Source organism: Nesoenas mayeri, assembly GCF_963082525.1.
Source record: "Nesoenas mayeri genome assembly, chromosome: 12".
Classification (NCBI taxonomy): domain Eukaryota; kingdom Metazoa; phylum Chordata; class Aves; order Columbiformes; family Columbidae; genus Nesoenas; species Nesoenas mayeri.
In genome coordinates, this window is record NC_137547.1 from 3,611,411 (window position 1) to 3,629,469 (window position 18,059).

General features: G+C 46.7%; 1 protein-coding gene across 1 annotated transcript in view; it reads right to left on the reverse strand.

Moving 5' to 3' along the window:
* Window positions 1-1,686: 1,686 nt before the first annotated feature.
* The window catches only part of ZNF423 (zinc finger protein 423), a 143,698-nt gene continuing 127,325 nt past the window's right edge, over window positions 1,687-18,059 (reverse strand). The window contains exon 6 of the mRNA XM_080351755.1: window positions 1,687-2,369. Within this exon, the coding sequence (XP_080207881.1) occupies window positions 2,340-2,369 (30 nt within the window). The 3' untranslated portion in view covers window positions 1,687-2,339. The remainder of the gene's footprint in view (window positions 2,370-18,059) is intronic.

The following is an 18,059-nucleotide window of genomic DNA, read 5'->3' on the forward strand; positions in this document are numbered from 1 at the left end:
AAGCTTTTTCCTGAAGACACAAACCTGCATCTCCCTTTTCGTTTCTGAAGGCCTGTCCAGAAGTGATCAAGCATCATTCCAAATCCAGTGTCAGGCAAAGAGCAAAGAGCGTCCCTTTTCCCGCTCTCTGTTGTGAGTACCTTGCTTTTAGCACCGAGAAGATGGGTCACAAGCTGTCACCAGAGCACTGGTGCAGGTTCCCAGCTTTTCTTGCAAGGGCGCGTCTGTGAGCCTGTACTACAACACACTTTTCCATTTCCAACCTCAGAATGTTGCCTGTGAGTTCGGAGCATGCATACATTAGGGATAAGAATAATGAATTGGTGATTTCATTAGCTAATTTTTCAGCCCATAAACATCTGTGCCATGGCTTATGGAGAAATAATCAGGTAGAAGGCTAACACTTTGTCTAGAAATGGATCATTTTAGTACAATGATTTTGTTGCATAAACAGTGAGCTGAGAATTATCTAGATGAAAACAGAACTGTCCTCTTTGGAATTAAGAAAAAACATTCCTAGTTCTGCTATATTAAGGTTCATAAATTTATCACAAATCAAAATTTTGAGCCTAAAGTCTGACTGTCCATGCGAAGCTATTTCAGCAGAATAGCTGGCAGAATAAGAAATATATCTCCCATTTGCCCCAAACAGGACAGTGCTTCATTTTTTTGATAAAGTGGAAACTTTTCTCAAGGCAGAACTTGCAGCTGCTCTGGTGCTTCTGCTGTAGGGACAACCGTGCCTTGGCCATGCCAGTGGCCTGCCTTGCCTGCAGTATGTCCCATCCATATGGCCATCAACATCAGCAGGAATCTGAATGTTGAAAACATTGTCTGCAGTGTCAACGAGCCCTTGCGCTTGTTAATAATCTCCGTATAAACTAATTTGGGCCTGGAGTACACATCCTTGAGGAGGTTTTTCCTACCAAATCTCAGTGACACACTCCAAGCCCTGACACGGCACAACGACAACCAGTTGTGCTCTAGTTCAGGCAGCGATTCTGAAAGGCTGTAACTGTGTGTGTTCCTGCACCAGCCTCACAAAGCTTCGTTCATTGTGGGATGGCAACCACACCATGGCAGCTGTCACACCTGCTCTACAGCTTTCATGGTGACAATGATTCATTCAAGCAGGAGATACCATGAGAACCGCATCTCACTAACTTTCCAAAGGTGTCCATGGTCCTTAAAATGACTGTTTCTCTGACTGGAAATATAACTTACCTCGTCACCATAGGATATGTTTAAAAAGAAAAAAAAGCAGCCTGCTAATTAGCATGATGAGTTTCAGGTGTCAGAAGCATGGCAGTTACACAGAGCTACAATACCTGTGGGCCCAGAAGTCCACGTGCTTGAAATATTCAGCCTCCTACCGAGGTCCCTGAGGCCTGATCCAATTCTTGTGCATTTGTATAAGATCCAGAAAGCTATTTTTTTTTGTACCGAAACAAAGATGCACAGAGACGGGGTCAGGCTGCTGTAGACCAGGTCTCCTCCATTCTCATTGACTTGAGTAAAATTAAGAGCATCACAAGCTAACGATGCCTTTTTGTGCCCAGATTCACAGGAGATGTTCTTACCTGCCCTGAGCCCACTGTGGGAGCGGGCGACGCAGGAACACGGCTCTCGCTGTCTCCAAATCCTCCTCTCTCCTGGGCCCTGGGCTGAGCCATCGCTTTGGGACTGACACCCGTCAGCAGGGACCGACAGACAGACAACGGCTGAGGCTGAGCTCATGTATTCCCTTTATTGAACTGTACTAGTTATTGCAATCAGATTAAGTCACATTTATAAAGCAGACCATCCAGTTGCACTGAAACCGATTATATTCATTACATAATTTTAATCACTGTCCGGTGAACTGGCAAATCCAATCAAAGCATTAGTCTTTAATTAAAAAATTAAAAAGAAATATTCAGACAATAGCCAAGCAATCACATCACGATGCACAGTTACCTAAAATTGCAATTAAAAAGCAGTTAACAAAAAAGGAAAAAAATCACACCTAATCTTTAACTATCAGTATAATACAGGAAGCAACAAAGGGCAACAGCATCAAAGCAGATTTATCTAACACTATAAATTCAGTCAGAAGCAGAAGCTCTAAAGTACACTAGCTGAAGCAGGACAATAAAAAATACTGAGCATGGAATACTTTTAATCTCTTCCATTAATATTCATTTCCAGCTGCTTATAATAGCAGCGCCTCATGGCCAAATCATTAGAGTTTTACATCTGGGTTGCAAATGACACTTTGATTGGATGTAATGTTCAAATGGTCCTCCCCACTGTGCCACCGTCAAGTCTTCTGCAGAGAGGTGTCCTGTCGTGCCAGTGCCTCACTGTGCGTGCTGGCTCAACGTGTGGTTCTGCAAAGACGAAGAAAGGAGACAGGCATGAGGGGCAGAATAATAGAAAGCATGCCCATACCCTCCTACTCAGTCCCATTTATGCAGAGCTCTACATAAAAGCTTCGCGCTTATTACAAAACAAAATGCAATAAAGAAAAAGTACTCATAAGTAACAGCTGCCAATATGACACATTTGCTTTGTTCTGACAGATCTGTTAATGCTGGCATGAACTTTGAAAAAAAATGCTACGAGCCAAGTACTGCCATAAGGGTTTTTTTTTTCCTTTCAATACATACAAAGTGGTAAAAATTCATGGGCAAAAACCGCCTTTAGGGATTCCCTTAAGTGTAACAATTAAAAAAAAAAATCTGAATTGCTGGGGGAACCCTCGCCGTATTTTTACTCTTTTATTCTGACTAGTACCGGGTGCAAGCACTGGCAGCAAGAGACACCAGATTGTGACACGCAGTCCTCGGTCCAAGAAACGCTTCGGCAATAGCAGCTGAACCGCCAGCTCGGGCAGCAGGGAACACGCCCAGCGGGAAAAGGCTGGACACGGAACCCAAAGTTAAACCTCTTTAAAGAACAGGCTTTGCTCTACACGTTTCTTTCAGCAGTTTAGAGTCTTTTTTGTTGCCTTTTCCCCTTTTGGGAGGTTTGCGGCAGCCTCGTGCCATCGCAGGATGTCACGTTGGAGCACGCTGACCTGCGCTTTGTGCAGGAGCCAGTAAATCCTTCGGCCAATCTCAGCAGCGCATTGTCAGAGCAGCACCAGTTCACCCAGTTTTGTGTGCCAACTGAGAGCCCAGTCCTACATACAAGCTCAGCTTTATTCGTGTCATTATTCAACTATTTGAGCAACTGGACACGCGCTTCACGGTGAGTTTTTCTTGAGCTGGATCCCCAGCATCCTGAAATCATAAAAATTCATTTGCATCCTTTCAAGCCTCAGCAATTGTATTGCTCTCCATCTGCCTAATAACAGAGCTGGGCAGGTCTGCCAGCTTGGAGAGTAAGTTTTTAAACACAAAATGAATTTTGAATCTGATTATTTATTTACAACAATGAAGCTTTAAAATAAAATCAGATATTTTAACTTTTCATAAATCATCTGGTCCTTCTATACTCCCCATCTCGACCAGGAAAAAGCGCGATCCTGCACGTTATCCAGAGGTGACGTCTCCCTGGTGAGACCCCTCTGCGGGAAGCACTAGCAGGGACCCACGATGCTGACCCTGTTTGCAGGAGCATTTCTGGACTGTGCACTCTCAAAAAGTGACCACCAGGTGTCAGAAGTGCCGCTGAGTTCCTAAATCACGGCAAAAGTTGGCTGAGAGGAAACTGCACAACAACGGGTCGGGATCCAGAGCGCCAGGAGGTGACAGAGGCGGCTGAAGCATTGTCACTGCCCTTCGGAAATTAAATGACAGTGAACTGACAGAACGGCAAAAGAACGGGTCCTCGGTGAGCGCAACACCGAGCACACGTCCATCTGTGACACTGAATATTTCAGAATCAAAACCCACAAATACAGTGCAAAGACCTGGAAGGCTTATTAGGGGATAACACACTATACCCTAATACCTTCAAGTGAAGTGATAGTTGAAACTACTTTGCTTTTAGACAATTTCACATCACCAAACGTAAAATCCGATGGTGTTTTACTTTGCTATACGTGGAGATTTTCCTGGTCTTAACAAGGAACGACCTTCGCAGTGCTGGATCTTGTTCTCAAATCAAGTAACAACTTTATGGATGAGGACGGATGGAGCCCTACAAGCACGGTGGCAGCACTGGCAAAGAGCTTGTCTGCTAAACTGAAGCGGGAAAGCACAAAAATATTAAAGAGTACCCGGGCTCTGTGCTCAGACACTCCTCAGCATTTTAACAACGGCCATTTCTTGTGCACTTCATTATAGTTCTATTTTTAGGTCATCCTGAATATCAATAAAAAAGCAAAAGGTTTACCATCTTCAAATCGAAAGGAGGGCTATTCGTGGCAGACAAATCCATACTTATTTAGGCAGTGTCGTTTAAAAGATAATGCACAATCAGCACTAGATGCGTGACGCACGGTCTACAGTCGGGGAACATGATTTCAAACTTGTGCGGCTGCTGCATTGATTACAGCAGGCAGGTCAATAAAGGAATGGTATGTGGCTCTAAATCTGATAATGAAGCTTTCATGGTGAGCCCTCCCTCCTCACACACGGGTTAATAATATGTTCTGCACACTCCTAATACAATGAATATACTGGGTTTGTGAGCGGAGTTTACACAAAGAAACAAACAGATTTTACTCAAATCCTGCAGCCATGTCGAGCTGGGTCAGGTAGGAGCTGAGAAACCAGCCCTTCTATAGGGCTATCAGATAAAAATATTCACATTTTTCATGTGCAGATCTTGACTTTGCCTTAACATCTTGGGAATGTACCATTTATTCCCTTTGCATGCATTACTGGCAATCGATATGCTGACTAGTCCCCGGACCAAGCCGTTAATAAATAAATGCATTTCAGACCACGCAAATGCGGCTTCCCAAAAAAGGTCCAGCAACCTGTCTCCTGTTACCAGCAACCACCACGTCTTCTGCCCCTCCTGCCCCGCGTGCCTGCAGCCCATTGGAACTGTGCTCTGCAGAGGGCAGAAAGTGCCCAGGATGTTCAGCACTCATGTCTATTCTCTCACACATGCATTTTGCATATTTGACCCATACTTGATTAAATAACCTCAACATTAGGCAACAAAGCAAATGCCCCACCTGACCAGACTTTGCATGAGCAGAAACAGCTTTTGCTCCGATGCTACGCGGGGCTGTTCCAGGTGGCAGAACGAAACCAGAAAGGCCAGAAGGGAGCAAGGGGTTTGAAACACATCCTATACTACAGGAACGGCTCTGCCCAAGGAGCCTCTTCTGACTCATTGGGAAACTTCCCCCACCTTTCCAGTCGCAGGGTGGGCTGGTGGCAAACAGCTCAGGAGTGATTTTTCAACTCTGGAAGTTATCGTTTTTAAAAAGATAAATCTTAATGGTGATTCTCAAAGGAAAACAGAGCAGTCACAAAGGCAAAGCCTCTCCAGGCACATGTGCGTGTCTGCACACGCTCACCCACGCATGAGGCCATCCCTACGTAAGATGCGTTTGGGGGCTGGTGGGAGACAGGGCATGATTTGGAAGCTGAACATTAAAAATGGTTCTTCGCAGGCCCTGCTAGGCCCCCTGGTTTGTGCACGGCTCCCAGCTGACACCCCCCGGAATACATCATTCTGAGACATTACTGCAGCTGGAAAACCCTACAGCAGCGCTAAGTCACCTGTCAGGATCAAGCAAGTCACAGCTTATTTATAGCACAAGGTTGGAAAATTTCTTCTTTTCTTTTCTTTTCTTAATAATCATGCAAAAAGGATAGCAATTCCGTCAGCCACGCCAGTGGGAAAAATGCAGCTACCCCGTCTGTGACCAAGGAACTGGGCAACGGGTTTTGCGGGAAATAAAAAGATTTCAAAGAATGGCTGATTATTGTCTGTGTAGATACTGATTGCTCTCCAGATCTTCCCTGGGGACACCCCCTGCCTGCCCTCTGGATGGGGATCAAGCCATTTGTGCAGGACATCTCCAATGAATATTCCTCTGTTTTCCTACACGCATTCTGATGAAAACACTGGCATGACAATCTCCATTTTCAGAGCACCATGTCAAGAAGGAAAGCATCAGGCTTGAAAGATGATCACTTACAGCAGTTCAAAGAACTCTTACAAGCTATATAAAGACCGAGAGAAAAAAAACCCCACACAATAAAGCAGCACATGACGGCGCGAAGCTCCAAGCCAGCTCGTCACGCTGGGAGGCTCCCACGCTGCAGCGCCGCTCGCTGCCAACTAATCACAGGTGTACGGCACAGGAGCAGGTGAGCAAAATAAAATGCAACTGCGAGGGGTGTGATAATGGTTTGGGGCCGTCATACATCCAGTCTATAGTACCACTGCGCATCTGGTTTGTATTTAGGTGCTTTGTACCAGCCGCTTAGAGGTGTGCGTCAGGGTATACACCTAAAAGACCGTATGTTATCCAGGGGTTAAGGAACGGCATGACAAGGCAGGTGATGCCTGCCACCCTCAAGTGACATTCATCAGCATTCCACAGTGTCACACAGAGACGGGGACCCTGAGTCAAGGTTACAAAGCCTCTCTTCTCTCCCATTCCACACCCCATTAAAATGAACAGAAACCATTCCCCAGATGGTTTCCATAGGAATTATGGAAATAACAGATTCGTGCGACAGCCAATGGGAAACTCAGTGGTGAGCCATCACGTGACCCATCGGCACGAGGACGCGGGTGTCTGTGTGTCCTGCCTGCCCTGCCCGCCACCTGGGGACACCGCGGATGCACCAGCACCCCAAAACACCCAGCCCAGAACGGGAACACAGACCTGGGGTGATGCCTGGACATCTGCCTGAGCTTGTGCCAGGCGGGTAATGCCTGTCACTTGCGGCATTTCCCGGTGCACAGGGCTCCTCCAGACTCCAGCAGGACCCTGGTTGCTCTCTCAGCCTCTCCCACCTCCCAGCCCAGGCTTCCCAGCCCCTCCACACACTGTGGGCTCCCCCAGCACCGGGGGTCTCAGCTGGGGACCCCTCAGGATGAGCCCCCTCCCCATTCTCCCTCCTTCGCCCCTCACAAGTGGGGCCGGGGGACCAGAGAAGCGACCCCCTGTGACTGCCAGCACCGGCATCTTGCCAGGCGAAAACTTCACCTCCACTTGCAGCCAAGGTTCAAGCCTCACGTTTGAACATATATCTATATAAGATGACAAAACAAAACCTCCAAACTGCTACAAACAGAAGTTAGAGTGTCTAAATATTTACGAAATGCCATCTGCGGCGTTCTTGTTTCAAACAGTGTTTTACATCTTTTGAGTTCAAACTGGTCCAAAAAAATCTCACAGCCATTATTCCTCATTATACACCCATGAGCACATATGCCTATGTGCACAGGTACTATTTCCCCCCAAACAGCAATCCATAAAGATGAAAATCCTCATGCCTTGACTTTATAAAGGGATTACTTGAGGCAGAGGACACAAGACGACCCTTGCTTTAGCCACTGGAGATTATGCTCTCTACAGAAAGCTGTGAGCCTTAAATTGGTGCTGCTCTAATCCTAAACTGGAGAGGCATTCAAGGGATGCCATGACCCAGAAGAGCAAGAGGAATAAACCTAAATTAAAAACAAAAGAAAGGAAAAAACCACGCAAAATACTGAAGAGGAGGTGACAAAAAAAAAAAAGGGAGAAAAAGACAACAAGCTTCCTTTACAGGGTAAACCTATTTATTTCTATTTTTTAATTTCTGGTCGCTCCTTTCTCTTTAGTTACACACTCTAAAGAAAAATCACCTTTGCAACCCCTTGCAGTTTGTATGTGCTTATTTTTAGAACTGTTTGACAATTATCCAAGGGTCTAAGACTAACAGATGGCCTGTCTTAAAGCCTCATATGTTCACTAGTTTGCACTTCTGACAAACAGTAAATGTACTCAAGAGTGTGCCATAAACTGGGCTGAATGAACACTCAGAACACAATTTAGTTAATACACTTCATTAAAACTGATAGTGGTAACCAATGCTTCCCATAAAACCAGGTGTTAATTCCCCTTCCAGTTGATTCAGGTAACAATTACCCAGTGACATTTATACGTTCAGAGCAGCGTTTTTCAGGAAATACAGTTTCACTTCTTTCCTTTCCCCTGGTATTTCACCTACTACATAAAATGCTTGTAACAAGCGAACTCCAAGTTATCATGGTACTCAATAAAAAAATAAGATTGTCAGGCAAGAGGGGCTCACATGTCCCTTCTTTATTTGAAGAATCCCTTGAAATGCGGCAGAGGCACAGGGAAGGTGGCACCTCCTTTGTCACCGCTGCCTTTATCTCGAGCATCTGAGCGCTGCCGTGTGGCTGTTATGAAAAATACAGTTCGGAACCTGCCCTTTACAAGTTATTGAGCAAAAAAATCGCTTCAAGTGTCTAAGAAAATCCACCTGGAGCTTTGGTGTTGACTGGAAAGTGAAGGCGCCTGTTTCCAATGGAAATACCTGTGTTGAGTTACCCTGGCACTTGCACATGCTCGGAATCACGGGGCCTCTATACTCACACCCCTTCTGTTAATCTTCATGTATTCTTGAATTTTGGTAGGCATTTCTATGTTATCCTGGGTTTGAAAAATTCCCTTTTTGCACAAATATCTTTCTTAGAGTTATTTTCCGAGTGCCAGCCTTTTCTCACACCAGCTCAGGATTTTTTAGATGATTTATGAACTTAATTTTCTTTTCTAATTCAGGTTGTTTAGTCTTAATCAGACCTCGACAACTCACCTAACATGCTTTCCATTTTCCACTTGAGACTAATAATATTGTATCATCAGTCTCCAAGCCTCGTCATCTCTTTCTGTTCTTCTCTAAAAACAGAATAAACCGAGGTGAGCTCATTACAAGTGAACTCCAAATGTGAGCCTGGCACAGCCTCTCCTATTCGATTAAATGCCTCTCTGAAAACTCTATACGCTTCTTCCAAAAACACTGGGTAAAATGCTGAAGCACAAAAGCAAACTAAAGCCTTGGGGAAAATCTCCTTACCGTGGCACTTTGGAAATAAAAACCCCGGGAGAAAACATTATGAAGAGATAACCGGAGTCTTCTGTCGGAGAAACCAGCGGTAAACACGGCGTGACTCACTGCGGCACCCAGTGAAACCAGGGAGCCAAGAACAGCCGTCCCGAGGGACCGGCTGCTCCGGGGAGCTGCGCTCAGAAATGCTAATTCATCAGCGTCCTCGTGACTTGTTCGGCTTGACCGAGATCAAAATAAGCTCAGGGAAGAACCTTACGCTTCCTAAATGTAAAGGGAGAGGGACGTATTTACTCACTGTTGTCAGAAGTGCATAAAACCAGAATATCTGTAGAATTGCTCCACTCCTCCAGCCCCATCATTTCTCTCTGACTGAATCTCAGAGCCGCTGCTGGTCCTGGAGAAGGATCCCAGTGCCCCACTTGGCCCCTTAGGCTTGGCTTTATTTAAAGCCTGAGGCACGTCTTGTTCATCCCTCCTTGATCTAAGGTAAATCACATTGCAGAAGCCAGTTAATTGTCTATTTCTGTGAGGGCTGGCATCTTCATTATGGGACCCTTTGTGACTCTTCTACAAAACAATTTCCTGACTTGGCCTTTATTATAGGACCAGGACAGCGTCCTCTCACACTCTTTTTTTCTGAAAAAATACTTAGAGCAAAAGGGGAAGGCTTTACACAGTACCTTTAGCAGTCACCAGTCCAAATGCATAGACAAAAGCTTCACTGAGTGACCGTTTCCATGGGAATAGAACCCAACAAAAGCCAGGAAGTTCAAAGTTGAAGGTAAAGCTGGCTCCTGCCCTTGCCCTGCCGCACTGCGGTATGGCGACGGTCACTGAGCACCAGCGGATGTTTGGTGGTTTCTTTTTCTGCCCCAGTAAGGACCAGGTATAAAACACTCTCAGCCTTCAATGTGAATTTTAACGCAAACGTTAGCGGGGCCACATCTTGCACTCTTCACTTCTGCAACACCCTCCGTTGAATGATGGGACTTGTGGTTGAATTTGGTTCCTCGGACCAAATCAGCAAGAGTGGACAGCCGGGCTTGACGCGAGCTGAGCCACCCGCAGTCACAGCACAGCCCTTCCAGCCGCCGTTCTTTCAAAAAGCAGCAACTACACTAAAATTCCCTCTAACGGAACAGGGGTCTGACACACTGTAGTGCCCCGTGCCATGGACACTGCTGTCACAGGGCGCCCACGCGCTGACAAAACCGCCTGATGCATTGGATGTAGTGGCTGTTATTGCTTGTTTCTCATTTCAAAAGCAGCATAAAAATCCTCCAATGCAACTGTCTCTGCTATAAAATAGCAAGGCCGCAGTTTATAAAACCACCCATTAGTGTCCACGCCACCATCAGAGCAGAAACCTGCCTTGGGACATCAGCCCCGGAGGAGCCAGGGGTGCGGAACAGCCAAGCAGGATTTGTTCCCAGAAGTAAAAGAGGGACCAAAATATCACCAACACGAGACGCCTCCTCCAATCCACCACAACACAAAACAGCGAGGCAATGCTGTTGTGGGTTGTGTGTGAAACAAGTGCCACCATTAAAAAATGGGATTTTCCAGCCAGTGCTACTCCATTACCGCGGTGTCACTGGCCTTGGGAAAATCTGACTTCTAAAGAGCAAGATGCTACATTTTAAACAATCGTGATTTCACACGAAGACTAAGAGCATGTGTCGGCCCCAAAGGAGGACGAATTTTTCAGCAGTAAATATGCTCTAAACCTCCTCTCTGGTCCTTTTGGAGACACAGAAATGTAATACTCCGACGACAGATACACTATTCGCAGTCAAACCTCAGCACCCGTGGCAATTTATTCAGGTTTAACTGTGCAACAGGAGCAAATGAGGAGGTTTGGTGCTCAGGCTCTCCCGGGGCTGGTGTGGGAGCTGCTGTGACCAATTCTGTGGGTGCAAAGCTGAGGCAATTCAGTTAACATAGAATCATAGAATAATTTAGATTGGACAAGACCCTCAAGATCATGGAGTCCAACCATAACCCAGCCCTGGCACTGCCCCATGTCCTGAGAACCTCATGTCCGTCTGTCCAGCCCTCCAGGGATGGTGACTCCAGCACTGCCCTGGGCAGCCTGTTCCAATGTCCCAGAGCCCTTTGGGGAAGAAATTTGAACCATGGAGTGTTAAGAAAGAACAGAAGGTTAGCGATCCGTCCATTAGCGTTTACCGCGCCACTCAGGTCACTGCACATGCACACATCAAACAGTCCCATCCCATTTTCATTTAACATAAGCAGAAACGGCAGAAAAGGCACAACCTGCAAACAAGCTGTTTTCTAAATCATTTTACCTTTCTTCCTTTCCCCTCTGGTCACATCAAGGAGCGAGCAGGAGTCTCTCATGCTCTGTAAAACCACCCGGGAAGCTTGGACCGGGAGATAAACCCGAGATTACACCCTGTATCTCCAACTCAGAGGTACACCCAAAGCCTTCGAAATTTCTTCATGAGACTACTTTTCAAATTCCTTCTACCAGGACCAGCGTCGGGGGCTGCGCCAGCAGCTGCTCAGCATCACTCAGGATTCCCTGTCTGGAATTTCAGCTCTGAAATACAGCGCACACGCAGCACCAGCACGGCTGAGGAAGCACAAGACGCTTGCCATACATTTATTATCTTCCTGGGGAAATGATATAGAGGACAAAAGAGACTATATTTACTCCCTCCCCAGCTGCTTTTACAATCTAATAATTTATTTCTCCTGGACATAAATTTCAGATTTAAACGAAATCCCCCAAACCTAAAGATGCCACGTGGTGGAGGCTGGGGCAGTATTTCTTTCTGGTTTGGAGATGGAGTGCAGAATGCATTGCTCTGGTAACCAGTCGCCGTAAATTTCTGCGTGGGGAAGAGACAAGCAATTAAACTGTGGCAGGCCCTGGATGCAAATACCGGCGGCTGTGATCGCCACCTTCACACACAGAGTTAAAAATATCTGGTTATTGAAAATTATTTTCTCCGTCCACGGGGGTTTATCTGGGTTTAGGCTGAGATGTTGATTTTTTCTGCAGCAGCCATGCTGGGGGATTCTCTTCCAACATTTTCCTTGCACAGTAGCCGTATCATCCGCATTTCTGCCAACAGGCGCTTTCTATGATGTAAGAAATCTCTGCAATTAGAAACAACCATAACCACTTCCAGGAAAATAAAACAAATAAAACACATCTCCAAAGCCTTCTCGTCAGCAGCTCAGACAGCACTGCTCTTACAGCAAATGTGCAAATCCAGGGTATAAATTCACGTTAACTGTTACAAATACATCCATCTGTTCCCAGACTAACTAGTGACTGAAACTGATGAATCCACTGAAATGTAATTTTCGAGCCCACTAGCGTCTGTTCTCGGCTAGTAATAAAGTCAATGCTTTTCAGTAACTGTGCTTTTGAATGCCAATTACCATTTAAGCAGGTTTGGGTTCTCTCTAAGAAAAAAAAGCAAACGCCTTTTCTTTCCAAAGGTCAAACGAAGCTTTTAAAGAACAAGCAACATTTCAATGAGGACAAAACTCCAATCAGATAAATGGGCTGTGTAATGATTGAGAACCGCGCTGCCTCAGGTTTCCTGAACGGGCGGCGGGACGGAATTTGGCACAAACAGCCTGATGTTGGAGCTTATCTCTCTTTTACCGCAGACAAGAAATTCACTAAAATACCTAAATAATGAATGTGGCTGGGGATCTCTGCTGGTGCTACTGCTGGTTCTGCGAGACGCAGGAGCAGAAACACAGGCTGCTCCACGGTGCTGTTATTAGGGAATCCTTGTTCTCCAACAACAAACATGGAATATTTTATCTGAAATGGCTTCTGCAGCACATACGATACAAGTTTCAGCTCTCTAAAAGTGCCAGCAAATTGCAGAAAGATAAGTTACAAAGACGTCCCTAATTTGCTGTGATGAATTGTGTGCATGCTTCAGTGAGCAAAACTGCAGCTGAGACCTATTATATTTAATGATCTAGACATTTCTTGTGAAAACACTCAGGCATATAGTGTTATGTCTGGACGAGCATCCCCGTTTTGCTCTGGCAGCAAGCAAATAAAGAGCCGGAACTTTCAGAAGGATGCTGCACGGCACCTTGGGCGAGCTCTGCAAAGCAGGGGCTGGCCGAGCGCCGCTGTGTGCCATGGGCAGCGCTGAGGCTCTGGGCTCCGCGGCGGCTGCGCTGCCTGCGAGCGGCGCTTGCAGGAGGGACCACGCTTAATCCCGGCAGAGCAGCTACTGCGGCACGAGAAAATCCAGGGGCTGCGTGAGATCCCTTCCCAGCAGCAAAGCGCGCCGGGGCTTTTGGAGAGAAGACAAAACAAAAATGAAATTGTTTGCCCACATATTAGATAAACGTTCTGTTTCTGTGCGTGTTCTGGAGGCTGGAAGGGCCAAGCAGCACCCGAACCCGCGGCTCACGGTCCCTCTGCTCAGAGCAGCTTCACACCACCCTGCTACAGGGACAGGAATTTCACCTTGGGAACATGTGAAGAAAAAGGTCTTGAGGATTCCAGGGCTTTACATCAGTTTTCCTGCATGGATTTGAGTACATTGTTTGACCTCTGCCTTTCCAAATTTGTAAACCAGGAAAAAACAAGCTCAGAAAAAAGTGCTGGTGAAGCTTCATTTATTCACGGTTATAAAAACCAGAGATGTGCAGAGAGAAGCCACACAATGTTCTTGCTGCCACACGTTCAAGAACCCTTTTTCTCCCTCCCTGGTCAGTTTGAAGCTCTCCCTGGCACTCACTGTTCAACAAAACAGAGCGAAACACAGAAAGTATGTGTTTGAAGTCCTTATTTCTGGAGTCGAAGTATTATTTCATTCACCTGAGGAGCTGCTAAATACTATGACAGTGGTAATTTGTGAGAACATGGTAAAGAATGAAGAAAAGGTATTTGTTAATTGTTGACATAACAAAATTAATTTTCCATCCCTAAACTTTTTCCCATGTCTCCTGTGAGCTCTGATGCAATGGTACTGACTGGCACTGCTGAAATGCCAACTTGCATTTCTCATCCTTAATTTCTCTCTAAATGTCATTAGTAATTGTTATTGCCAGACCAGAGAGTGCAATCTGGTCTTTCTGAAAGAAAATCCATTTCTCATTTCTTCTCCTGTGCTTCCTCCTTTTGGTGAGGGATGGATGCTGAACATAGCCCATGTGCTCCGTTTCCAAAAAGAGGGAAATGCATTAAAGTATCCGGAAGTAAAACATTCCCACTTTATTTCTTTACATATAGTATGCCTGGATCTTTCTGAATACCAAATCGTATATTCAGTAGGGTCCTTAAAGCACATATTTCAAGAACTCTAACAAGTCTTAATTGAATGAAGCCAACAAGCAGGGGCACACAGTCCCCTCTCTGCACGCTTCCAGAAATTACTCTTTTTGGTGGCCAGCGATGTTGTCAAATATAAAACCATTATTATATGATTTTTCTCTGTCACACGGAAAACAAACCCCTCCATGTGTAAACTGGCCTGGCTTTGATCCGGATTAACGCACCACCCTCATTCAGCCACGCAAGTAAAAACGGGCTCCAGCACTAAGAGCTTCGAGGTCTGTGCGCAAGGGCAAACCGGCCCGTGGGAAGGGCTGGCTCCGCGACCTACAGCACCTGCAGTTTAGCAGTTAAGTGCAGCTCCTACAAAATCTGGTCTCTAATACTTAGCAGCAAGTAGCACCTTGGCACCTCGAGCCAGTTTGAAGAGGAACGCTGTGTGTCATCACAGACCTTTAACTCACTCCTCATTGGCAGCACATCCTACACTTCTGTGCCTGCATTACGTTTTGTAACGTATATAATTAGCTCAAAGCTAGGCTGCACTTCCACGTCCACTAAACTAAAGGCATCTTATCTCCAAATAAATCGACATTTGGATGTTGCCAGGAATTGTACCCTCAATAAACACAATGGATGCATATAGGTTGTCTCCTGGCGGCGGCGGCTCCTGCCCATCTGTTGGGATGGCACGGTGCCTACGCCAAAGTCGCCTGGCCCCCGGCCCTAGGGCATCGCTGACAGGCACCGGCGGGTTTTGCCAGCAGCCGGCACACCGGATCCAATGCCATCTCTGCTGCAGGAAGCCCCTTCTGTGTGCCAGCGCTGCCACATTGGAACGACATGCCTCCTTACACTCCATCACACATGGTGACACCCGGGTGCGCTTAAGTGCATTAATGACTGAAATGATGCCTTTCACCTGGCTCCCTGCTTTTTTTCCCCCCCTGTTCTGCATCGCTGCTGGGTTTTCTGCACATGTTAACGCAAAGTTGTGTACACTTTGCCAGCCTGGGTCAGCCACAGAACAGCGCGAATGGGGTAAGAAATCAAGGAGGGGGTTTTGTTATGGGATACGCTACTCTAGCGCCAGATATTTCCAAGCTTCATCTCAGGTGAGTCTTGGCAGACTTGAGAGATCCTTCTGTATCTCACTGAAGAGACACAGAATCCCAGAGTGTCAGGGGTTGAAGGGCCCTGGAAAGCTCATCCAGTGCAATCCCCCCATGGAGCAGGAACACCCAGATGAGGTTACACAGGAAGGTGTCCAGGTGGGTTGGAATGTCTGCACAGAAGGAGACTCCACAACCCCCTGGGCAGCCTGGGCCAGGCTCTGCCACCCTCACCCCCAACAAGTTTCTTCTCATCTTTCAGTGGAACCTCCTGTGTTCCAGTTTGCACCCATTATCCCTTGTCTTACCGTTGGTTGTCAACGTCAGGGTTGATAAAGATGCAGCAATATATTGAACAGAATCACCTTTCCAAATAAAAAAATGCCACGCCTTGTCACTACGTCCAACACAGGGCAATCCCAGACTTTTGCACCCGCCTCAACAGAATCAGCCACGTGATCTGGATGATGTGGCTGCTCCGACAGCGTCCCAGCCCCAGCAGCAGGAACCGCCACCTGGTTTTGTGTCAGGGGAGAGGCGCTGAGATCACCCTGAGGTGCAGGGGCAGGACCAGCACCAGCTCTTACCCACCACATCCCCCCTGCAGGCATCAAGCCCAGGAAACCTCCAGCATCTCGCTCCTGCACTCCAAGCGCAGCTGCTGCAGCCACAGCCCCTTTGTCCGCGAGGGCACCTCTGCGCTCTGCTCCTCACGAGAGCCTCTTCCTAACCCGAAATGATTAAACAGCCATATATTTGCTCCTCCACCAAATTTAAACATACATACTGAAACTGGAGACCTCATAGGTAAAACCCTTCCCTGCTGTGACGACAGATGAGAGATAAAACTTGTGGGTTTGCAGTCCATAAAGAACATTCAGGCAGGCAGACAGACTCAACATGATGGGTATGTGCCTACAGCACTTTTAATTTTTAATTATTGTTAGTTATAATTATCTGACTGCATCTGAATGAAACCCAGCAATATGGCTGGAATAGATTTTGGTATTGTAATTTATTAGCTTTGTAACTACTAATAATTAAAATTTAACAATACTCCAAGCACCATAGCAACATTTTTTAAGAAACGCTAGCCAAATCTGCCAGGATAACTAAGGCATTTTCAGGATTTTAAAGGAAGACTAACATATATTTAAAAAAAATAACTAGAAAGAGCCAAAATGCAAATATATGAGTTCTGTTTAAAGAAAAAATGGATTTTACTTGCAGAAAATTAATTCTACACATAATTTTGTGGGTGCTTCATATGAAACTCAGCAAGAGCTTGTGGTTTGTTTCCAGCAAGAAGCGCCTGGTGTTGAACATCTAAGTCCTGACGTACAGCACAAGTTACGTTCAATGAAAGCGCTGCCTTGAGACAGAGCCACCACGTTTGAGGTCCCATTTGTCCTGCCAGCCACACACTCCCCCAAGGAAAAATATGTTCTGCAACTTCATCAAAATACCACTGAGGGTACCACTGGCGCCCAAAGCTCTGAGCTCCCAAAGCTCAGGGCTATTTGGAAGAAAACTTTGACCCCTGTTTAAATAAACTTCCTTGTACCCCCAGGAAGTCAGTGAAACCCATTTTTCAAGCAGGAGCTGAAGACATTAACCACTAAAAGATCATGAATAGCTGGGTCCAGCCCTGATGCAGCGCTCTGAGCGTTGGTGAAAAACTGCGCCCTGCGGACTCACAGAATCCCAGCATGTCAGGGGTTGAAGGGCCCTGGAAAGCTCATCCAGTGCAATCCCCCCATGGAGCAGGAACACCCAGATGAGGTTACACAGGAAGGTGTCCAGGCGGGTTGGAATGTCTGCACAGAAGGAGACTCCACAACCCCCTGGGCAGCCTGGGCCAGGCTCTGACACCCTCACCCCCAACAAGTTTCTTCTCATCTTTCAGTGGAACCTCCTGTGTTCCAGTTTGCACCCATTGCCCCTGGTCCTGTCACTGGTGTCACCAGCAGAGCCTGGCTCCATCCTCCTGACACTCCCCCTTTCCATATGGATCCCCAGGAATGAGTCCCCCCTCAGTGTCCTCTTGTCCAGCTCCAGAGCCCCAGCTCCCTCAGCCTTTCCTCACACGGGAGATGCTCCACTCCCTGCAGCATCTTGGTGGCTGCGCTGGACTCTCTGCAGCAGTCCCCTGTGCTGCTGGAACTGAGGGGCCACAACTGGACACAATATTCCAGATGTGGTCTCACCGGGGACTTGCCTGGGTGCTGGGAGTCACACACAGGCCCGGAGGTTCTTGTTCTCCCCGCGTGCTTTGGGGGACACTGCAGGACCCAGGTGACCCCAAGGACCCCTGGAGATGTTGCTCCTCCTTGCTCCGCTCCTGGTGAAGCCACCGCGTCCCCCATGGGTGTGCGGGGGTGCAGTGCCCTGTTCATAGGACATGACCCTCCATAGGACTAACAGCCCACAGGAAAAGAGACTTAAAAATAAAACCTGCTCAGGGCTTGATCTGCTGTAATCAGCGGAAAGAATCCCAAGGACTTTGATGTGGACCAAATCAAGCCCCCGGAGGACGTTCATGGTAAATCATTATTAATATAATGAGTGCAATTTCTGTGCAGCAGCTCATGCCTGTTTATGGATATATGAAAACTGCCAGCTTTTCACATAAAATAAAATGAGGACGGAGACAGACCACGGTGTTAGCCAATAAGCCATAGT